General features: G+C 40.9%; 1 protein-coding gene and 2 long non-coding RNA genes across 3 annotated transcripts; all 3 read left to right on the forward strand.

The window, feature by feature from the left end:
- The first annotated feature begins 5413 nt into the window (after positions 1-5413).
- On the forward strand, positions 5414-6282 carry LOC137087212 (uncharacterized). Its single transcript, XR_010907531.1, has 3 exons — positions 5414-5503; positions 5877-5971; positions 6234-6282. It is a non-coding gene; the product is annotated as an uncharacterized lncRNA (long non-coding RNA).
- A 63-nt stretch (positions 6283-6345) lies between these two features.
- On the forward strand, positions 6346-8174 carry LOC137070689 (serine/threonine-protein kinase pim-1-like). The gene is made up of 5 exons (XM_067438092.1): positions 6346-6378; positions 6425-6803; positions 6909-7088; positions 7215-7303; positions 7555-8174. The coding sequence occupies exons 1-5, from the start codon at positions 6346-6348 to the stop codon at positions 7558-7560; spliced, it is 687 nt and encodes a 228-aa protein (XP_067294193.1). The 3' UTR covers positions 7561-8174.
- A 1115-nt stretch (positions 8175-9289) lies between these two features.
- Positions 9290-15343, forward strand: LOC137087224 (uncharacterized). The gene is made up of 3 exons (XR_010907532.1): positions 9290-9409; positions 9515-9552; positions 15117-15343. It is a non-coding gene; the product is annotated as an uncharacterized lncRNA (long non-coding RNA).
- The last annotated feature ends 3448 nt before the right edge of the window (positions 15344-18791 follow it).

Genomic DNA, 18791 nt, shown 5'->3' on the forward strand with positions numbered 1-18791 from the left:
CAATCTATGCAGAATCTCATTGAGCCCCATGTTAAAATGCCCAACTTTACAGAAGAAAAAACATATTTACAGCCTGGTACAAATTGTGGTTTTGGTCTATACAGCTAATTTTGCCCTTCATGACAACTGTGAGGGGGGTTTATTTTTGTTTATAACTCATTCGTTTACATTATATAAAGCCTTAAAGTTCTGCATAATTAAGGGCGTGGCCACTTTGAGTGACAGGTTGATAGCTGTTTATCCGCCGTTTGTAAGTCATCATGTCACCTCAGCTGGCTGGCCTTGTCCCGCATCTTTTGCCCATTTTCTGTTATCCAAGAGTGACACACTGAAAAGATGTCAACGGCCGACTTTAAGGCTTCAAAACCTCTCTTCAGAAGGCGACGTCACGGAGACTACGTCCATATTTTTTTTGTCTATGGCTAAGATTTAAGCTACATATGGAAGTAAAATAATTCACCTCACAGCTGGTGGAAAAGAATTGGTGATAGGACTCTGCAGAAATTATGTTAATCGGTTATTAGAGTTACTGTAGTGTGAAGCAGAGCAGGACCGAGTGTTGAGTAGCTGAGCACGGCCGCTGGAGCGATTGTTAAACAAACACACGGCTCGCGAGCAGCGGGACTTTTATTATGACGGGACACTGTCGCCGCCGCCATTTCGCTTTTCCGGTCATGAGTATGAGGTAAAGCAGCTCTGTTTATCATATTAGACACATTTAAGTGTGTTTAAAATGATGTTATGACGTTACTCTGTGTGTTCGCCTGGCACCTGCTGTGACACTTGTTCACACTGCTAAGAGTAAAGCGTTTCTGCAGAATAAAACCGGACACCGAAGGTAACGCAGATATGACGACATTAACAGGCGACTCCCTCAGACGTCCCGGCTCATTGGTTAAAATTAGTGATGGGGAGTCGACTCCAAAAGAGTCTCCTCGATTCTGAATAGCCCCAGAGTCAGGGTCGACTCCAGTACAGGAATCAACTCTCGGTGTCGACTCTGTTGCTGTGTCCGAAATCGCTCTTGTTTACTGAATGTTTACTGAATCTCTCATCTAAAGTGCATGGCAGTTGAGTGCACTATAAGCAAGGAGTGAATAGGAGGTAATATGCTAACGTAATACACCGGGTCAGACAGCTGTCACAGAAACTTTGTCACACACATTTATTTTGAGTGCTTACTTCAGAAATAGAAAACAATCACAGCGACTTTAGTTTGTAATTACAAGCTTCCTCCATGCTAGCTTTAGTTTAATTGATGGTGTATTATTGCAAAAAATATAGATTTAGTTTCACATGGTTAACCATGTGTTCATTAAGACTAACCATATATCATGAAAATATCAAGAAGAAACGCATCAATAGTGTGCATTATTTAATGTATAGTATCTTTAACTCACCTTTTAAGACAATGATCATGTGTGTTTAGAGCCATCACTCGACAACATCTTTTTTCGTGACTTTTCCTCTAAAATGATGTATTGGCAATAGATACTGAAATGTTGATAGTCACGAAAGTCATCACTAAATTGGACTAATAAGAGGATTTTAGGACAATTTTGTCTGATTTCTAACCCTGTTTTGATGTAAAGTAAATGGAGTCGATTCCACAGTGGGAGTCGGGAATCGGAGTCGACTCCAAAAAACCTGGAATCGAACACCTCTCGTTAAAATAGCAATTTACAAATAGCTGTAAACATTTGGGATATTGTAAGTACTCAATTGAATAAAATATATAACACTGGCATAAGGTTTTGGGATATTTTACTGTTTTTGTGTGTTATTTTTACATAGTGCACCTTTAACCATATGCTTGTATTTTAATGCATTGTATTTTCAGAGCTTGCATTTTTATGGGCTGAAATAGAACAAGGTTGTATATTTAAGATGTGAATATTTCAATTCATAACATTTCACACACAATTTAATCCATTATTCACCTCTCAGATTTCACTTCCAAAATATTCATTCTGTTTAAAAATGCAATCTATAATATTAGACAGGTTTGGATCGATTTTATTTTGCTTTACAAATTCAATCTAAACTCTCTTCTATACGGTAAATAATAATAAATAATAAAGTAATACTAATAATTAGGTAAACCTCTTGAAGTTAATGTTTTGTACGATTGTCATGGCAACATTGCGTGAGCGGCTGCTGACTCGCACTTTCAAGAGTTTGCTAGCTCGGTATTTTGACTGAATATAATAAGGTTTCTTTCTCGCAAACCCTTATACTGTGCCTCCTGGACACTTTCATAGAAGATAGAAGGACATAGGAGGACATTGGAACAACAGCAGGGTGAGTAAAACATGACTTTATTCTCATTTCATGGTGAACTAAGTTATCACTTTAATGAATAATCCAACGAAGCATGTAAACTGTGTTGTTTGTTTATTCAGAGTGGAAAGTATGTGGTTCATGTTATAATTACAATGTGAAAGCCATGTTCATCAAATTAGGAATAATATTAATAACGAATGTGTACATATTGTTAATGAATTTAATACATTTATTTAGGCCGAACCAGCCTATCTAGCTCAAATGTATGACCTCTGTGATTATGAAACCCTTCCTACGGCCCTCCCCATACATGACTTAAATAACAATCATTGTGTGTGCTGATTTTTTTTTTAATAAATCTGTTGTATTCTGCATTTCCTAAGTACAATAATGGACTTGCGCTACGAGTACGAGTTCAGCGGCGACGCCGAAGCCCCGCGAACAGCAGAATAGAGCAATGACGTAGGAAGTTCTCGGCGGCTCTGTTACGTCATTTAAAAGGTGACATCACAGTAAACAGGTATAAAAAGGCTTATGCTGTTGAATCTTCACAACTTGCTGTTCGTTGATGATCATTTCAGTTTTTCTTGTGTATTTCACTTGATTCGTGCTTTAATCACAACAACTTGCTTGCTTTTTGGATACTTTGTTTTATTACGCAATAGATTTGCCAATATTACAACATTTTTATCTGTACACGACTCAAATCGGCACCGATAAATAACAAACCGCTGACCTCGCTTCACATCTTGCAGTGACAGTCGGCGGTTAGCCTAGTTAAGGCGTAAAAATGCTTTTTACTTTACTAGGACTGTACGCTTTGTACCAACGAGAACGGAAGAAACCCAACAACACCCAAAACGAGGACCAGAGTGATGATGGTAAGTAAATGAGATGTTCATGTGGCCCCACTTTACATTAGGTGGCCTTAAGTAACGTTACTATGTACATACATCAAAAAATAAGTGCAATGTACTTACTGTGTTCAAATTGCATTGCAAAGCATTTGCTGATAATGAGGTGTGATACGGGTACACTGTAAAAAATTTCTAGTGCTTTCGACGAATTATTATTTAGTAACTAGTTCCACAGATGTTTTACCTTCACTCAATTTCGTTCTAGAAATTGTTACCTGAATTAATATTTTTTAATTGGCTCAAACTTGACTTCAACTTTAAAATGTATGTTTACTCAACCTGTTTTTATAATTAATTCAACTAAAACGTTTTAATTAGGGGTTTCATTTTTAAATGGTTTTAATTGTTACTAGAAATTGCAGTGGTGGAACTAGTTACAACATGTTATAGTGAGGATAAAAACAAATTAAAGCACATTGTATCATCTGCATTTATAACATTTGTCATAAAAACAATACATTTTCATAAGAATGAATTTCAAATTTCTTTAAATAATAAAAAAATGACCAAAGCCCTTGTCACTTTTCTATAATGTCTTTAATGCACCTTTAGTTTTGAAACTACACACACAGTCAAAGTAGATACAGTGGAGCATTCATGCTACGTGTCAGTGTTTCAGCTGGTAAAGGGATAGTTCACCAAAAATGAAAATTCTGTCCTCATTTACTCGCCCTCATGTTGTTCAAATCCTGTATAATTTTTGTTCTGCTGAACACAAAATAAGATATTTGGAAGAATGTTTGTAACAAAGCAGATAGAGCAACCATTACCATAGTATTTCCCCCCTACTATGGTAGTGAATGGTTGCTCCATCTGCTGGGTTACAAACATTCTTACGAATATCTTATTTTGTGTTCAGCAGAACAAAGAAACTCATACAGGTTTGGAACAACATGAGGGTAAATGACAGAATTTTCATTATTGGGTGAAAAGGTTTTCCCTTTAAGAAGAACTGAGTGGCTTGGATGAGAAACTTTGCAACGAGCCTACTTTTATAAAATGTTGACTGGATTCGCGTTTTTTAGTCCAGTCAACATTTGCAATTCTAAATGCTAACTGGATTTTTAACTGGAAACTGGAAGTTTTTCAAATATATTTCTGCAGACTTAATATAATATGTCTTCTTAACTAAGCACAAGTAAGAAAATTAGTTCAAGTACAATGTAAAAACACACATGTACACAATAAGTGCATTGTATAAAATGATTAATTCAAATGTTAGTACATAGTAGTTAAGGCCACCTAATATAAAGTTCATGTTATGAGAATATGTAACTCTTTTTGCTTATTGGAGTCTGCACTGGCTCTATGCTTATTTTTGTTATTATTTGGGTTTTTTGGGAGGAAAGTCAAAAATGTAGAAGCACAGTTGAAGTAAATTTTATTAATACTGTAATATTTGTCATTACTATCTTTAGGTGAGCCTTCTTATCTTCTTGACCCTGAAGTCGAAGATGACCATCACGACCAGTCAAAGGGAGAACCAGTCACTGGTGACCCTGAAGTCGAAGATGACCATCACGACCAGTCAAAGGGAGAACCAGTTACTGTTGACCCTGAAGTCGAAGATGACCATCACGACCAGTCAAAGGGAGAACCAGTCACTGGTGACCCTGAAGTCGAAGATGACCATCACGACCAGTCAAAGGGAGAACCAGTTACTGTTGACCCTGAAGTCGAAGATGACCATCACGACCAGTCAAAGGGAGAACCAGTCACTGGTGACCCTGAAGTCGAAGATGACCATCACGACCAGTCAAAGGAAGAACTAGTCACCGGTGACCCTGAAGTCGAAGATGACCATCACGACCAGTCAAAGGGAGAACCAGTCACTGGTGACCCTGAAGTCGAAGATGACCATCACGACCAGTCAAAGGGAGAACCAGTCACTGGTGACCCTGAAGTCGAAGATGACCATCACGACCAGTCAAAGGGAGAACCAGTCACTGGTGACCCTGAAGTTGAAGATGACCATCACGACCAGTCAAAGGGAGAACCAGTCACTGGTGACCCTGAAGTTGAAGATGACCATTACGACCAGTCAATTGAGGGCCTTATCATTAGTGACACTCACGACGATGAGGACTCGAGTGACGACGATGAGGACTCGAGTGACGACGATGAGGACTCGAGTGACGACGATGAGGACTCGAGTGACGACGATGAGGACTCGAGTGACGACGATGAGGACTCGAGTGACGACGATGAGGACTCGAGTGACGACGATGTCTTTTACAGTGCACTAGAGGACATTGTGGCACCTCAGTTGAGCCCACTGCTGGCTAAAAAGGGAACCCTTATGGGTCAGTTTGTTAACAAAACCCTAACATAACCCAACACACACACACACACACACTTTTATCAGCGGTTTAATGGTTTATACTTTAAATTGACGTTAAAACATGCTTTGGTTAAGGTTGGTGGAAAAGTGTTTTTTAAATATTTCATTTATTATGTATGGGTGAAGTTGTATATTTTATACTTATTTTTTTAATGCCTACTACATAAAAAATGTCGTTTTTTAAATAGTCCTGTAGTGATGAAAGCACAAATATTCAATTTAGTAACTCAATTAATATATGTATCAGAAAAATCTTGTTGAAATGGTTTTAGATAATGTAGCTGGTGTCACTGCTTCACATTTCATGTCAAAACATCTTTTTTTTCTTTTAACAGACATAAATTCCTGCTGCTATGAAATTGGCATCAAACTGGGTCAAGGAGGCTTTGGAGCTGTTCATGCAGCGACTCGTTTAAAAGATAACCTTCAGGTATCAATTTTCATTACTTACAATATCTATCTAGAAGCTAATTTATGTTGTATTATACTTGTCTGACTCTCTCATATCCAAGCACTCTTAGGGTGTCTTATATTCACTATTTAGTGCACTTGACATGTCAGACCTGCTCTTCATGTTTAAAGTGTTATTTATGAAACTGTACGTGTTTCATGAATTCAGGTTTAATGACTGAAATATATAAACTTTGAACATATGAATTCTAACGCAAATCCTGTGTGTTTTTTTTCATCAGGTGGCGGTGAAATTTGCGTCTAAAGAGGATGCAGAATTTGTCAGTGTTGTAAGTACTCTGCGCTCTCTCTTTTTTTCCACTCAGTTACTGCGTTTAATTTCATACATCTCATATGAACAGTTTTTTGAATAGACAAACTACCAGTGTCAAGTTTAAATCCTTCTACTCCTCATAATATCTGTGTTTTCTAGGACCGCTATTCCACACCAGTTCCCCTCGAGGTTGCTCTACATATTCGAGCAAATCAGCTCAGGGTTCCTCAAATAATCCAGCTTCTGGACTGGCAGGATGAAGCTGACTGCTACGTTATGGTGATGGAGCGGCCCATGCCCTGTCAGTCCTTGGATGTCTTCTTAGAGAGCTACACGGGCACCATGGATGAGGAGGATTTAGCCCGTATTATCATGTGGCAGACAATATTTGCAGTGCAGACGTGCTGCCAGCTTGGAGTGTTCCACAGGGATATAAAGCTAGAAAACCTGCTGATTAACCCGGACACTCTTGAAGTCAAATTAATAGACTTCGGATGCGGCGAATTTCTTACCTCTGCGGGTTACACATCCTTTGCTGGTATTTATGGTTTCTCAAAGTTAAAAATGTTGTTAGCATCAAATAATTTCTTGCAAGGTAATAAATATTCTAGTAAAAACTTACAAATAAAATATTTTTCTCCAGGCACAGAAGAGTTCTTCCCTCCAGAGTATTGGATCAAGGGCAGGTACTACGGGGAACAAACAACAGTGTGGTCACTCGGCATACTGTTGTTTGTTATACTGTCTGGGCATTTTCCCAAGAGCCGAGACATGGAGAAGCTCCTCAAAGCAAACATGTGGAGCAGAGATGGCTTGTCACAAGGTGAGATCTTAATTTGAGCAGAGGACAATCTGAATTCGGAAACCTTCTAGATGCAGAAAAAATGAACATGTGAGCCTAGTGGTGTTTGTGAAGTTTAAGGTAATAATCAGACATCTTTCTCCACAGAATGCTGCGATTTTATTGGCTGTTGTCTGAAGCTCGACCCAGAGAAGCGGATTAAACTGGACAATGTCAATCTCCACAACTGGTTTAAGGTATTAATTACAAGCTTTGAAGTCTTTTTGATTTGGTTTACTTATCAGACTTAGCTTTTTTATGGGCTGCAACTGTCATCGAGTCAATCCTGATACAGATGACAAGTAGTGCCGAATATGTACACCTCCTAAAATATTTTGTTCTTAACTGTCCAAATGTAAGAATATTACCTCTCTTTATTGCACATTTGTTTTTATGCAGTTTTTGTAATGTATTTAGACAATTAACCTGATTTCTGTTTTTATTTCAGATGTGAAGAATAACAACTTAAGAATTATGGGTCTGGCACCAACAGCCTAACATACAGCACACACACACACACATACACACACCAGCACCACATACTGGACCAGCAAACCAGCAGCCCATACTGGACCAGCAAACCAGCTCCCCATACTGGACCAGCAAACCAGCACCCCATACTGGACCAGCAAACCAGCACCCCATTTTTAACTTAAACTTGTTCTTAAATCTCAATTTTTTAAGAATGTTGCTTCTCATTGTTGCACATTTATTTTCTATGCAGTATCATGTATTTAGACACTAAACATGAATTCTGTTTTTATTTCAGATTGATGACGTGGAGAATAACAACTTAACGATTATTGGACAGTCTGACACCATCAGCCTAACATATACCACATACACACACACACACACACACACACACACACACACACACACACACACACACACACACAGACTTTTTAAACAATTTATATTCTTACTCAGGCATGAAAAAGGCAAACCAGCACCCCATACTGTACCAGCGAACCAGCAGCCCATACTGGACCAGCAAACCAGCACCCCATACTGGACCAGCAAACCAGCATCCCATACCGGACCAGCAAACCAGCACCCCATACTGGACCAGCGAACCAGCAGCCCATACTGGACCAGCAAACCAGCACCCCATACCGGACCAGCAAACCAGCAGCCCATACTGGACCAGCGAACCAGCAGCCCATACTGGACCAGCGAACCAGCAGCCCATACTGGACCAGCGAACCAGCAGCCCATACTGGACCAGCGAACCAGCAGCCCATACTGGACCAGCAAACCAGCACCCCATACCGGACCAGCAAACCAGCACCCCATACTGGACCAGCGAACCAGCAGCCCATACTGGACCAGCAAACCAGCACCCCATACCGGACCAGCAAACCAGCACCCCATACTGGACCAGCGAACCAGCACCCCCTACTGGACCAGCGAACCAGCACCCCCTACTGGACCAGCAAACCAGCACCCCCTACTGGACCAGCAAACCAGCAGCCCATACTGGACCAGCAAACCAGCACCCCTACTGGACCAGCAAACCAGCACCCCATACTGGACCAGCAAACCAGCAGCCCATACCGGGCCAGCAAACCAGCAGCCCATACCGGGCCAGCAAACCAGCACCCCATACTGGACCAGCAAACCAGCACCCCATACTGGACCAGCAAACCAGCAGCCCATACTGGACCAGCAAACCAGCAGCCCATACCGGACCAGCAAACCAGCAGCCCATACCGGGCCAGCAAACCAGCAGCCCATACCGGGCCAGCAAACCAGCACCCCATACTGGACCAGCAAACCAGCACCCCATACTGGACCAGCAAACCAGCAGCCCATACTGGACCAGCAAACCAGCACCCCATACTGGACCAGCAAACCAGCACCCCCTACTGGACCAGCAAACCAGCACCCCATACTGGACCAGCAAACCAGCACCCCCTACTGGACCAGCAAACCAGCACCCCCTACTGGACCAGCAAACCGGCAGCCCATACTGGACCAGCAAACCAGCACCCCCTACTGGACCAGCAAACCGGCAGCCCATACTGGACCAGCAAACCAGCACCCCCTACTGGACCAGCAAACCAGCACCCCCTACTGGACCAGCAAACCGGCAGCCCATACTGGACCAGCAAACCAGCACCCCCTACTGGACCAGCAAACCAGCAGCCCATACTGGACCAGCAAACCAGCAGCCCATACCGGACCAGCAAAAAATACAAAATAAATTTTAAAAATTTGCATGAATTGAAATTATATTCTCAACATCTTATCTGATATTTTAAGAGACTTATTGACCTTTCCTTGTGTGGTGTAAAGTTCGGGTAAATATAAAGACTCACTTGTTTATGAATTAATTAAGGAAAATAATGCAGGACATGTCACATTAGAGGCTGTTTTTCACAAACTATTTCTACCCCTTTATTTAGGGATCAACATTAGGAACGACAGTGCCTTCTCCTTTATGGTAAGTTCTTATACTGTACCTCATGCTTATTCATAATGATCTGCAGGAGGCTGTTTTATGCTTTTGGTATGATGTTTATATATAGTTAAGCTCTGAGCATAGCTATATCTTTTCCAGAGAAGGACAACAGTTAGAAATTCAAAAAATAATGGTATCTGCTAAAAGGGCCAAAGCAATAATGGTACCATCATCAGGTCAGGTGACGTAGAGTAGCATCTCCATTTTACAGTCATCAGCTTCTGTCTTCAGGAAGCCGCTTCTCTGAGTGTTTGTCATATTGTTAATCTATTTGGTATCAAATTAGATCAGTAAATATGGCAACAAGTTGTGCATTGTCATGTGCCAAGGACGACACACATTATCTGTTTGATCTGTGTATGAGCGGAGCAGGCTTGGTCAGCTCTCAAGGGAGTTGGCTGGAGAGGTGGACAGTAACTAAGTGCATTAACTTGAGTTCTGTATTTAAGTACACTTTTTGAGTATCTGCACTTTACTTGAGTATTATTTTTTCTGGAAACTTCTGACTTTAACGTCACTATATGAAAGACAAATATCATACATTTTACTCCACTACATTTCTGTCAAGATCTACAAAGTCGAAAGTCGTTTCTGTAGCAGCTTTGAAAGTCAGTGGATGATTTTTTTTTTTCTTCTTTAAAAGGTGTTTGGGGTTTTGCAGAAAGCCTTTGAGGAATCACTCTTGTAGGGTCAACAAGGGAGTATTCAGATAAACCAAGTAAATTATGTCTTAAGTGAACGTAAACAGTTTGGAGAAATCAGATGTGTATCAGTGTATATGATCCGTGCGTTCGGCCTTAAAGTGACGGCAGCTTTGTAAAGGGCTTTGTAACTTTTATACAAGTATTGAAATGAGTTTAAGTAATGCCACCTTCACGTGCTATCGGAAATTTGATATTTCCACATCTGAAGTCGTGATTACGAGCTCATCCCATTCAAATTTTGAAATGGGAGGGCGTTCATGTGAAATTTTTACCCAGGAAACTCATATTTACGATAATTCCAAGAGCACATGAATGCAGCATAAGTCATATGCTAGTATGTCGGATGGAGCATTACTGACTGGCTTAAACCATGATGGCATAATGTGCATTTATACAAAAAGAATAAAATAATGCTTCACTCCCGCCTGGCTCTCTTCTTGAGTGATGGAAGTAGAGGTCTTCATGGGGCAACAGAGACCCGTGGACCTGGCATCCGACCCGGGACCCGGACGGGTTCGGGTCTATATTTGAAATGGTCAGCCGGGTCCGGGTCGGATCCCAATCTATTACTTTGGGTCCCGGGTCTGTTTAACGTTGTAGCCTATGTAATACGTGATAGTCAGCACGGCTTGTGTGTTTTATATAACTTGCAAATTGCTAAATTAGGATGAGAAAAGTTAAGCCAGGAAATAAAGTTTAGAAATATAACAAAAAAAAACACAAACTCTCTTTCGTGCTCGCTCAGCCGTTTAGAAAGTGGGCTGATTTAATGCATGCGCACAGTAAATGTACTCAACAATATATTTCAAATCAGCAACAAGACCTCAGGTGAACTGTCACATAAATGTTTTCTGTAACGCTCAAATTGCATAAAAAAGCTCATATTTCAGGTTGCTCCAGCTAACGCGCGAGTGCAGTCTCCTTCCGCTGTGACTGTAAAAATAATGGGAATGATCCGTCTTGTTTGAGAGTCAGCCGAAACTTTAACGTTTTGGTAGTCAGACGCAGCAGATTATGGCAAATAAATAATGCTAACGTCAGCAGCCATGGCACTGAACGGGCAATCGTTATTAGTTTAAAAGGGCAAACAGTCAAAGTTATTATATGCGGGTTAACTCGAGTCGAAATGCCCTGCTGTAAATCCGTCACCATGACATAAAGTAGACTTTTACAGCTGAAATGATGAGTGAATCAAGCATGCTTGGAACAACAAGAGAGGAATATTGTTAAACATCACAATCAGGTACAAGGAGGGAGACGACAGCTATAACGTTAGGGAGGCTGAGACAAAGTTATTTTTCGCAGCTTGTTTATTGACTTGTTAAGAGCAGTTTATAGTAGAATATGAGATATTCGGGTCCAGTCGGGTCTGTGTCTTCCCACTGGGTTCGTTTTTTTTCCCCAAAAAAATCAACATACTAGTCTTTCTGTCTGTATTAGGTACCTTGCCCTACATAATCATTGAGTCACTGTGGGGGCAACCTGGTCTCACAGTCTCATAAATCCGTGGGACAGTCAGCATCCGTGGTCCACACACGGATTCACACATTTAATTATTTGCATTAGTAAAAGTAGACATGATTTTATGAATATTTATAGGTTACTTTTATATTTCGGAGCAACTAGCTCCACTCCTACCCTAAACCTACCCACTAATCAACAATATAAAACACATAACAGGCAAATAAATGTACAGTCACTGTTATTTATTGCAAAAACGGATCAGAAACAGTATAGAAGGACAACTCCGGCAAATTTTTAAGTTTATCTTGATCTTTATATCTTTGTGAGTACAGTCTATAGAAAAAAAATGAACCAGATTGGTGCTTGCAACGCAGAGTTATTACAGTTAATGCCCAGAGCCCCCCCTCAGCTAAAGCGGCAGCTTTGGGGGCATACACGTAACAGGTATCTTTGTGCCTCTTAACAGACACAAAATGCAATTAAAATGTCTGTCCAACATGAACAGGGCCCTCACACGACAACGAGATGCGTTTAGCCACTTAGCCATTGTTTAAATTCACCTGTTTTAGCCGGCTAGTTGTGTCTCGCGCTGAAGTCCCGTGGGAACACAGCGGTAGCCGGAAAATAGGCAGTCCAGTTGGGAAGAGCGTTGTGTGTGTAAAGCACGATTATTTTATTAGGCTACTGCACATCTTTCCTCAAGCTGTGTGTGCCCAAATGGAAAGATAAATAAAGTTTACATTACCTCCACAGTGGCTGCACCCGTCTTTAACAATGGAATGGCATTTTTCTTCAACCGGCCCGGCTGTGTTGTGTCTATATAAGTTAGTCAATTGTTCGCTGCAAATTTTTACAATTCAGAAAGGCACAAACTCGAACCATTTCTTCTTCACTCGTGAGCCCGATCGGATCATCACTCTAGTGATGTCTGGTCACGATCGATTCGTACTTTTGAACCGGTTCTTTTTAGTGAACCGGGCGAACCAGTTCACCAAATCGGACTGAATCGTGCTCAACGGTTCGCGTCTCAAATCAGCGCTGACCACACACGTTATTTTAGTTACTCACTTTCTGACATGAGTGACAGTCCCTCCGAATATAAATAAACTAATGTCTTGAATTATATTTTGCATCTCCAACCGTTCACTGAACTGAGTCATGTTTTGCCGAGAGATCTGATGAACTCACGAGCAGCTGATACTGAGCATGAGCGAGTAACTGAATGAGCAGCGGTCCTCTCCTCAGGATCAGCAGTAACGTTACAGAATCGAAAACAGTTTCTCTCGGACACGTTCAATACTGAGGACCGACGAGCGAGCCTCTTCATAAACATGATGCTCTTCTCGACTTTCCGGCTACCGCTGCGTTCCCACGGGACTTCAGCGCGAGACACAGCTAGCCGGCTAAAACAGGTGAATTTAAACAATGGCTAAGTGGCTAAACGCATCTCGTTTTCATGTGAGGGCCCTGTTCATGTTGGAAAGACATTTTAATTGCATTTTGTGTCTGTTAAGAGGCACAAAGACACCCGTTACGTCCATGCCCCCAATGCTGCCGCTTTAGCTGAGGGGGGCTCTGGGCATTAACTGTAATAACTCCGCGTTGCAAGCACCAGTCCGGTTCGTTTTTTTTTATATATATAGACTGTACTCACAAAGATATAACGATCAAGATAAACTTAAAAATTCACCGGAGTTGTCCTTTAACTAATGTTGCATTCCAAGTCTTCTGAAGTCATACGATATTTTTGTTTAAAAAAATCTAATTGTGCAGAATATACACACAAAAAAAAGAAAGAAAAATAAAAAGTCAAAAACTTTTATACCGCTTCATTCGAGTACAAATAGTAAAACAAGACTTACAAATTAATTTAAAGTTGTGTGTGGGTGTCGCTTGAAAAGATGAGGGTGTATGACAATTAAAATATTTCATTGATTAGTTGTCTATGAAATATGTAACAATACAATATTTGGATGGTTTTACCCTACATGATTCAACATATTGGCACAAAATCTATTTGAATCCAAGTTTCGAGTCCAGTTGTTTGATCCATTTGCTTGTCTTTTCTGTAGCTGTCGGCAGTCTGTAAAGTCACGTAAAGTTTAAAGGTGCCCTAAAATGAAAAATTGAACCATTGCCTCCTTACAGACCCTTTTTATGTATTTTTAGAAACTTGGTTAAAACAATTGTAGAACAGAATTAAATGTATATTAACAGGAAAATCTTGTGAAATAAAACCATTTCAACCTCGTTACACTCACCCCCACTGATTTCACTAGATTTTGCGTAACACCATGAATAGCATACAAAAGATTAATTCATCATCAAAAAGAAACAAAATAAAATAAACAAAATCATGCACAAAATACTCAACTCCACAATGAGATTACTTAGCAATCAGGTGTAACCCCCAAACATAGACTGAAGAAAGTCTACCAACATTATTGCTGTCCATTAAAGGACTAGGAAAGGCAAAGGTTAGCTACTCCTTTACCCAACCATAGGAAGACATGCCATATACACATCCTATCGACAGATTACATCCAAGTTTGCATCATTGTCTATCTAAATAGACTACACACAAAAGTGCATTACTCCTTATAAAGAAATTCAAAGTGCGAAATACATGAAGTAATAAGAAAAAGGAAAAAAAAGAGAGGAAAAAAAAGAAGTAATGCCCAAACTCTGTATCAACTCATTTCGTTTTCTCCAAACGAAATTCACAACAAATAGGTGAGACATAGTCTGAATGAGCCTATTTAACGGCTTTACCAGTCTTAACAGACTACACACAATAACATATTCTTTTCTCTTTACGAAAATATAACACAGAAATTGTATCAATAGATAGTATATTAACAACAACAGAACCAAAAACAAACAAACAAAAAGTTATACAAGAATAAGTAACTCATAGTATCATTTTGGTTTACCCAAAGAGATTCTTAACAAATTGACTAGACATAGTCTGAATGAGCCTATTTAACGGCTTTACGAGTCTGCCATGTCTAGTACGATAACCCTCACTCTGATCAGGTTCTTTCCCTGACAACTCCGTCTTTTCAGAGGTAGATGGTTGTACAGTAGGAGAAGTCTCATTAACCGTGCTATATTCGTGAACTGCCTTAACTTCAGTGACATACTCCCCACTCAAATTGACACCTGAGGCAGAATCATCCTGATTCCTATTTGTGTATTCAGAGGGGTCACAACCACGGTTATCATAGCCCACATGGAAATCAGCACCAGCAAAAGTAACCTCACACTCACTGTTAGCAGATGTCACCAACTCCCCTTCAACTTCCACACCATCACTTGCCTGAGCAGTTTCCTCACACATCACATTCTGCTCATCCAATTCATCTCTGTTTGCTACAGAACCACCAGAGCTGCTAGAGAGGTCAGCAACCCACTGAGTAGTCCTTTCTTCTGCAAGCTGCTCAAAACTAGAGTCCTCAGGTTCATCACCACTCAAACTGGATAACTGTTCCTCGACAGCATCTGATTCAAGCAATGGCAGAAAGTCAACCGGCATAATCAAATTCCTATGAACAGTTTTAACAATACCCGAAGGGCTTCTGAGTTTGTATGTGTTCAACACAGAATTTTTGTCAATCACTACATAAACTGTGCTCTCCCAATGATCTGCCAGTTTCTTTTTACCTCTTTCGCCTTTGTTGGCCTAAAAAAGTAAAAATAAAAATAAAAAAAATAAAACTCTTTGGCCAATGTCAACTGGATGTCCCTTACTTCTTTTGTTGTACATTTCTGCTTGTTTGTGTTGTTGTTTTTCTGACTGTGCAAGCTTCATAGCTTTGCAGAGGTCTCGCTTGAGTGACTGCACATACTTGTCAATGTCAACTGTTTCTCCACTCAAAAGTACGGGTTCAAACATAAGGTCAACAGGTAGTCTCGGAGTACGGCCGTACATGAGAAAGAAAGGCGAAAAACCCGTTGTTTCATGAACTGTACAATTATATGCTAAAGTCAAGGTGTTCAACATTTGCGGCCATCTGGCTTTAGATCTGGGGGGCAATGCACGGATCATGTTACCAAGAGTTCGGTTCATTCTTTCCACCTGACCATTGCCCATTGGGTGGTATGGTGTGGTGTGCGATTTGTCAATACCAGCCAACTGACACAGCTCCGCAATCAATAAACTCTCAAAATTGGCACCCTGGTCAGAGTGAATACTAACAGGGAAACCATACACGCAAAAGAAGTTGTTCCAAAGAACCCGTGCCACTGTCTTCGCAGATTGATTAGGACACGGATATGCACACGCCAACTTCGTAAAATGGTCAGTGACTACTAAAACGTCAACAGACTTATTGTTGTGATCTTCAGCTGACCAAAAGTCTATACAGACTAGTTCAAGTGGTGACGAAGTGGTAATGGAAACTAATGGGGCCCTAGCCTCTGGTTCAGGAGCTTTGCTCACAATGCATCTCTTACAGTTGTGGACGTAATCCTTGACATCTTTCTCCATTTTATCCCAATAAAACCTCTGTCTGGCCAACCCTAATGAACGCTGCTGACCCTGATGGCCCGCATCATCATGGACGCCTTTCAAAACTGCCATTCTAAGCGCTTCAGGTACAACATATTGGTAAGCCTTCTTTTTTGTCACTGGGAGCTTGGGCACACGATACACTATCCCCAGGCGTGTAGTCAGTTTACCCCACTGTCTCAATATACTTAATGTCCCACGTGATTCCTGAACTTTTTCGCGTCTAGAGGGCCGACGACCACGGTCAATAAAAAACTTGACCCGACCCACAACGGCATCATTGACTTGTTTGGTAAGGAGTTCATCATGACTGAAAACGGGCACCGGGTTCTGCCCCATTGCGACAAGAGATTCTAAGTACTGCACATGTGAAATAGCTCTTATAGTACCTGCATCTTCCCAATGCTGATGTGCTCGCATGACAGCTGAAATCTCATCACTGCGTACATGTACACTCCCCGCCGTATACACAACTTTCACGGTAGTGTCTCCAGTCTCAATCTGAGCATTCACACCCCTCAACTCAGGAAGCTCCGCCGAAAGCCGAAACATATTCTGAACTTCATCCGTTTTAAAATTGGCCGCCTGCTCAAGAAGGTTGGAATAAGGAGCCCTAGTTAATCTGTGCAAAATTTTTGACTGTACAAAAGGCTCTCTGCTGAGGGCATCAGCCACGACATTTTTAGTGCCTGGAATATACTGCATGTCGAAGTCAAATGGTGCCAACTGCGCCACCCAGCGCTGCTCGCAAGCATCCAACCTGGGCTTGGTCAGTATGTACTTCAAAGGGTTGTTGTGTCGTGGCAAATTCTAAGTTCTAACTTGTCTCTAACTCTTTAAAGAAAAATCTATCAGAGTCGAAGTTCCAGGTCTCAGAAGAAATTAACTTTATTGTATGAACAACAAAGTGAGATGCCAGCTGAACATCTGACCATCTCTTCCTCAGCTCACACTTTTATACAGTTCTAGCTCAAGGTTTCATGGGAGGTGCATTACTCCCCACACTTTTTGCAACAGTTGCTCTATTCATAAACTTATCTAGTCTTCTTTGTAATGGTGGCCAACTGCCACTAGTTTCTCTTTCTCATCCATTAGGCACCATTCTTTTTACAGTCACCTCCTGGTTTTTTCCACAATTATATATAAACAATGTATCATATTTGTCTGTGGGCCTTCCCCGCCTTCCCAGTACATGACAGTGGCCCAGCGCTTCTCACCCATTTTCCCTTGCAACTAATGTAACAACTCCTGTTTCTCACGCTTTGATGTTTCTTACAAGCAGCAGACCATGGTTTCTTGGTGCCCAGCTGAGGCCAGCTTATACTGCAACTAAGGCCTGGTGAGGCCTACTAAGGCCTAATGAAAATGAATTTCTTCTACACATCCCCCCTTTGGGACTTAGTCTGAGTCCCACACCTATTGCCTTCTACCAGAGTATGTCCCCATAAATTCAGCCTTCTTTCAGTTAATCTATCTTTGGCTAATGATCAGCCATTCCTGCCTTTACTCCAACAGACCTCCTTCATGTGAACATACTCCAGCTGGATAATGAGACCAAACATCTCCCCTCTCTTTTGGCTAGAAGGAAGTAAAAGATCTCATCTCCCTAACTAATACAGTCATGGGGGAACATCATTGTGACAGATCATTTGATAAATCAGTGTGCTATATTCATTTCAGTAGTATACTATTTCAAAGCTTCATTAATTCAGTGGATTAACTTTTTCAGTGATTATACCATAAATGTGTTAGTTACATGTATCCCACGATGCCAGAGGAACTCTCAGACGCTTCCGGTGGTCTGGAGCGCTATCTGGGTTGCTCCACCGTTGCCAGGTGTACTCCGGCCCAGCCTAGAGTGCTACCTGGTGTTGGGGCTGACAGCGGGTTTTTAAACCACCAGTAGAGTCTAGCCCAGCTGCTAAGCACTGAGGTGCTCGTCGATCCCTCCTTCTTTGATCTCGTAGGATTTTACAATACACTACAAACTACAGTAAATGTAAAATGGTCCTCTATTTTTTTTTTTTTTTTTTAAATGTATAATAGTGATTATAAAATCTTTCTAAACATTCCCTTTTATTCTGGTTGCATCATCTCTTACCACGGACAATGACCTGCTTCAGACCCTTAGTCATCCCCTCTCTATCACAGTTTAAGAGTAAATGAGCATAAAAATAACAGATAAAGGTAATAGATGATAATAACAAAATAAAAATACAGTGTGAGAAGGAGGCTTTTCTTAAGAGAAAATAACAAACAAAACACAATCCTACTCTTCCTGCCTACTCTACCCACATTTCTAAGATACTTTCTATTTTTCCCAAAATAAAATACACAGTGGGGCTAACTCCCTTTCTCTTCAAAAACATATTCAAAAGCTTAAACAAAATGAAAATTACATTGCTCCCCTTCCATTACTTTACTTCAGGTTTTTACAGAAACTCATCCGGCTCATCCAGTCCCGGGCCTATGGGGTACATTCCAGAACTGGCACCAATATCTACTCTCGATCTTTTACAGAAATGCTGCTCATGTGTTTGACA

The sequence above is a fragment of the Pseudorasbora parva genome, chromosome 1 (assembly GCF_024679245.1).
Source record: "Pseudorasbora parva isolate DD20220531a chromosome 1, ASM2467924v1, whole genome shotgun sequence".
NCBI classification, from domain to species: domain Eukaryota; kingdom Metazoa; phylum Chordata; class Actinopteri; order Cypriniformes; family Gobionidae; genus Pseudorasbora; species Pseudorasbora parva.

Excerpts from the sequence above, each read along its gene's own strand:
- LOC137070689 (XM_067438092.1), top strand. The coding sequence starts at position 6,346 with ATGAACAGTTTTTTGAATAGACAAACTACCAGT. Across the intron at positions 6,804-6,908 it reads GGGTTACACATCCTTTGCTG|GCACAGAAGAGTTCTTCCCT; the intron begins GTATTTATGGTT and ends ATTTTTCTCCAG. Across the intron at positions 7,089-7,214 it reads CAGAGATGGCTTGTCACAAG|AATGCTGCGATTTTATTGGC; the intron begins GTGAGATCTTAA and ends CTTTCTCCACAG.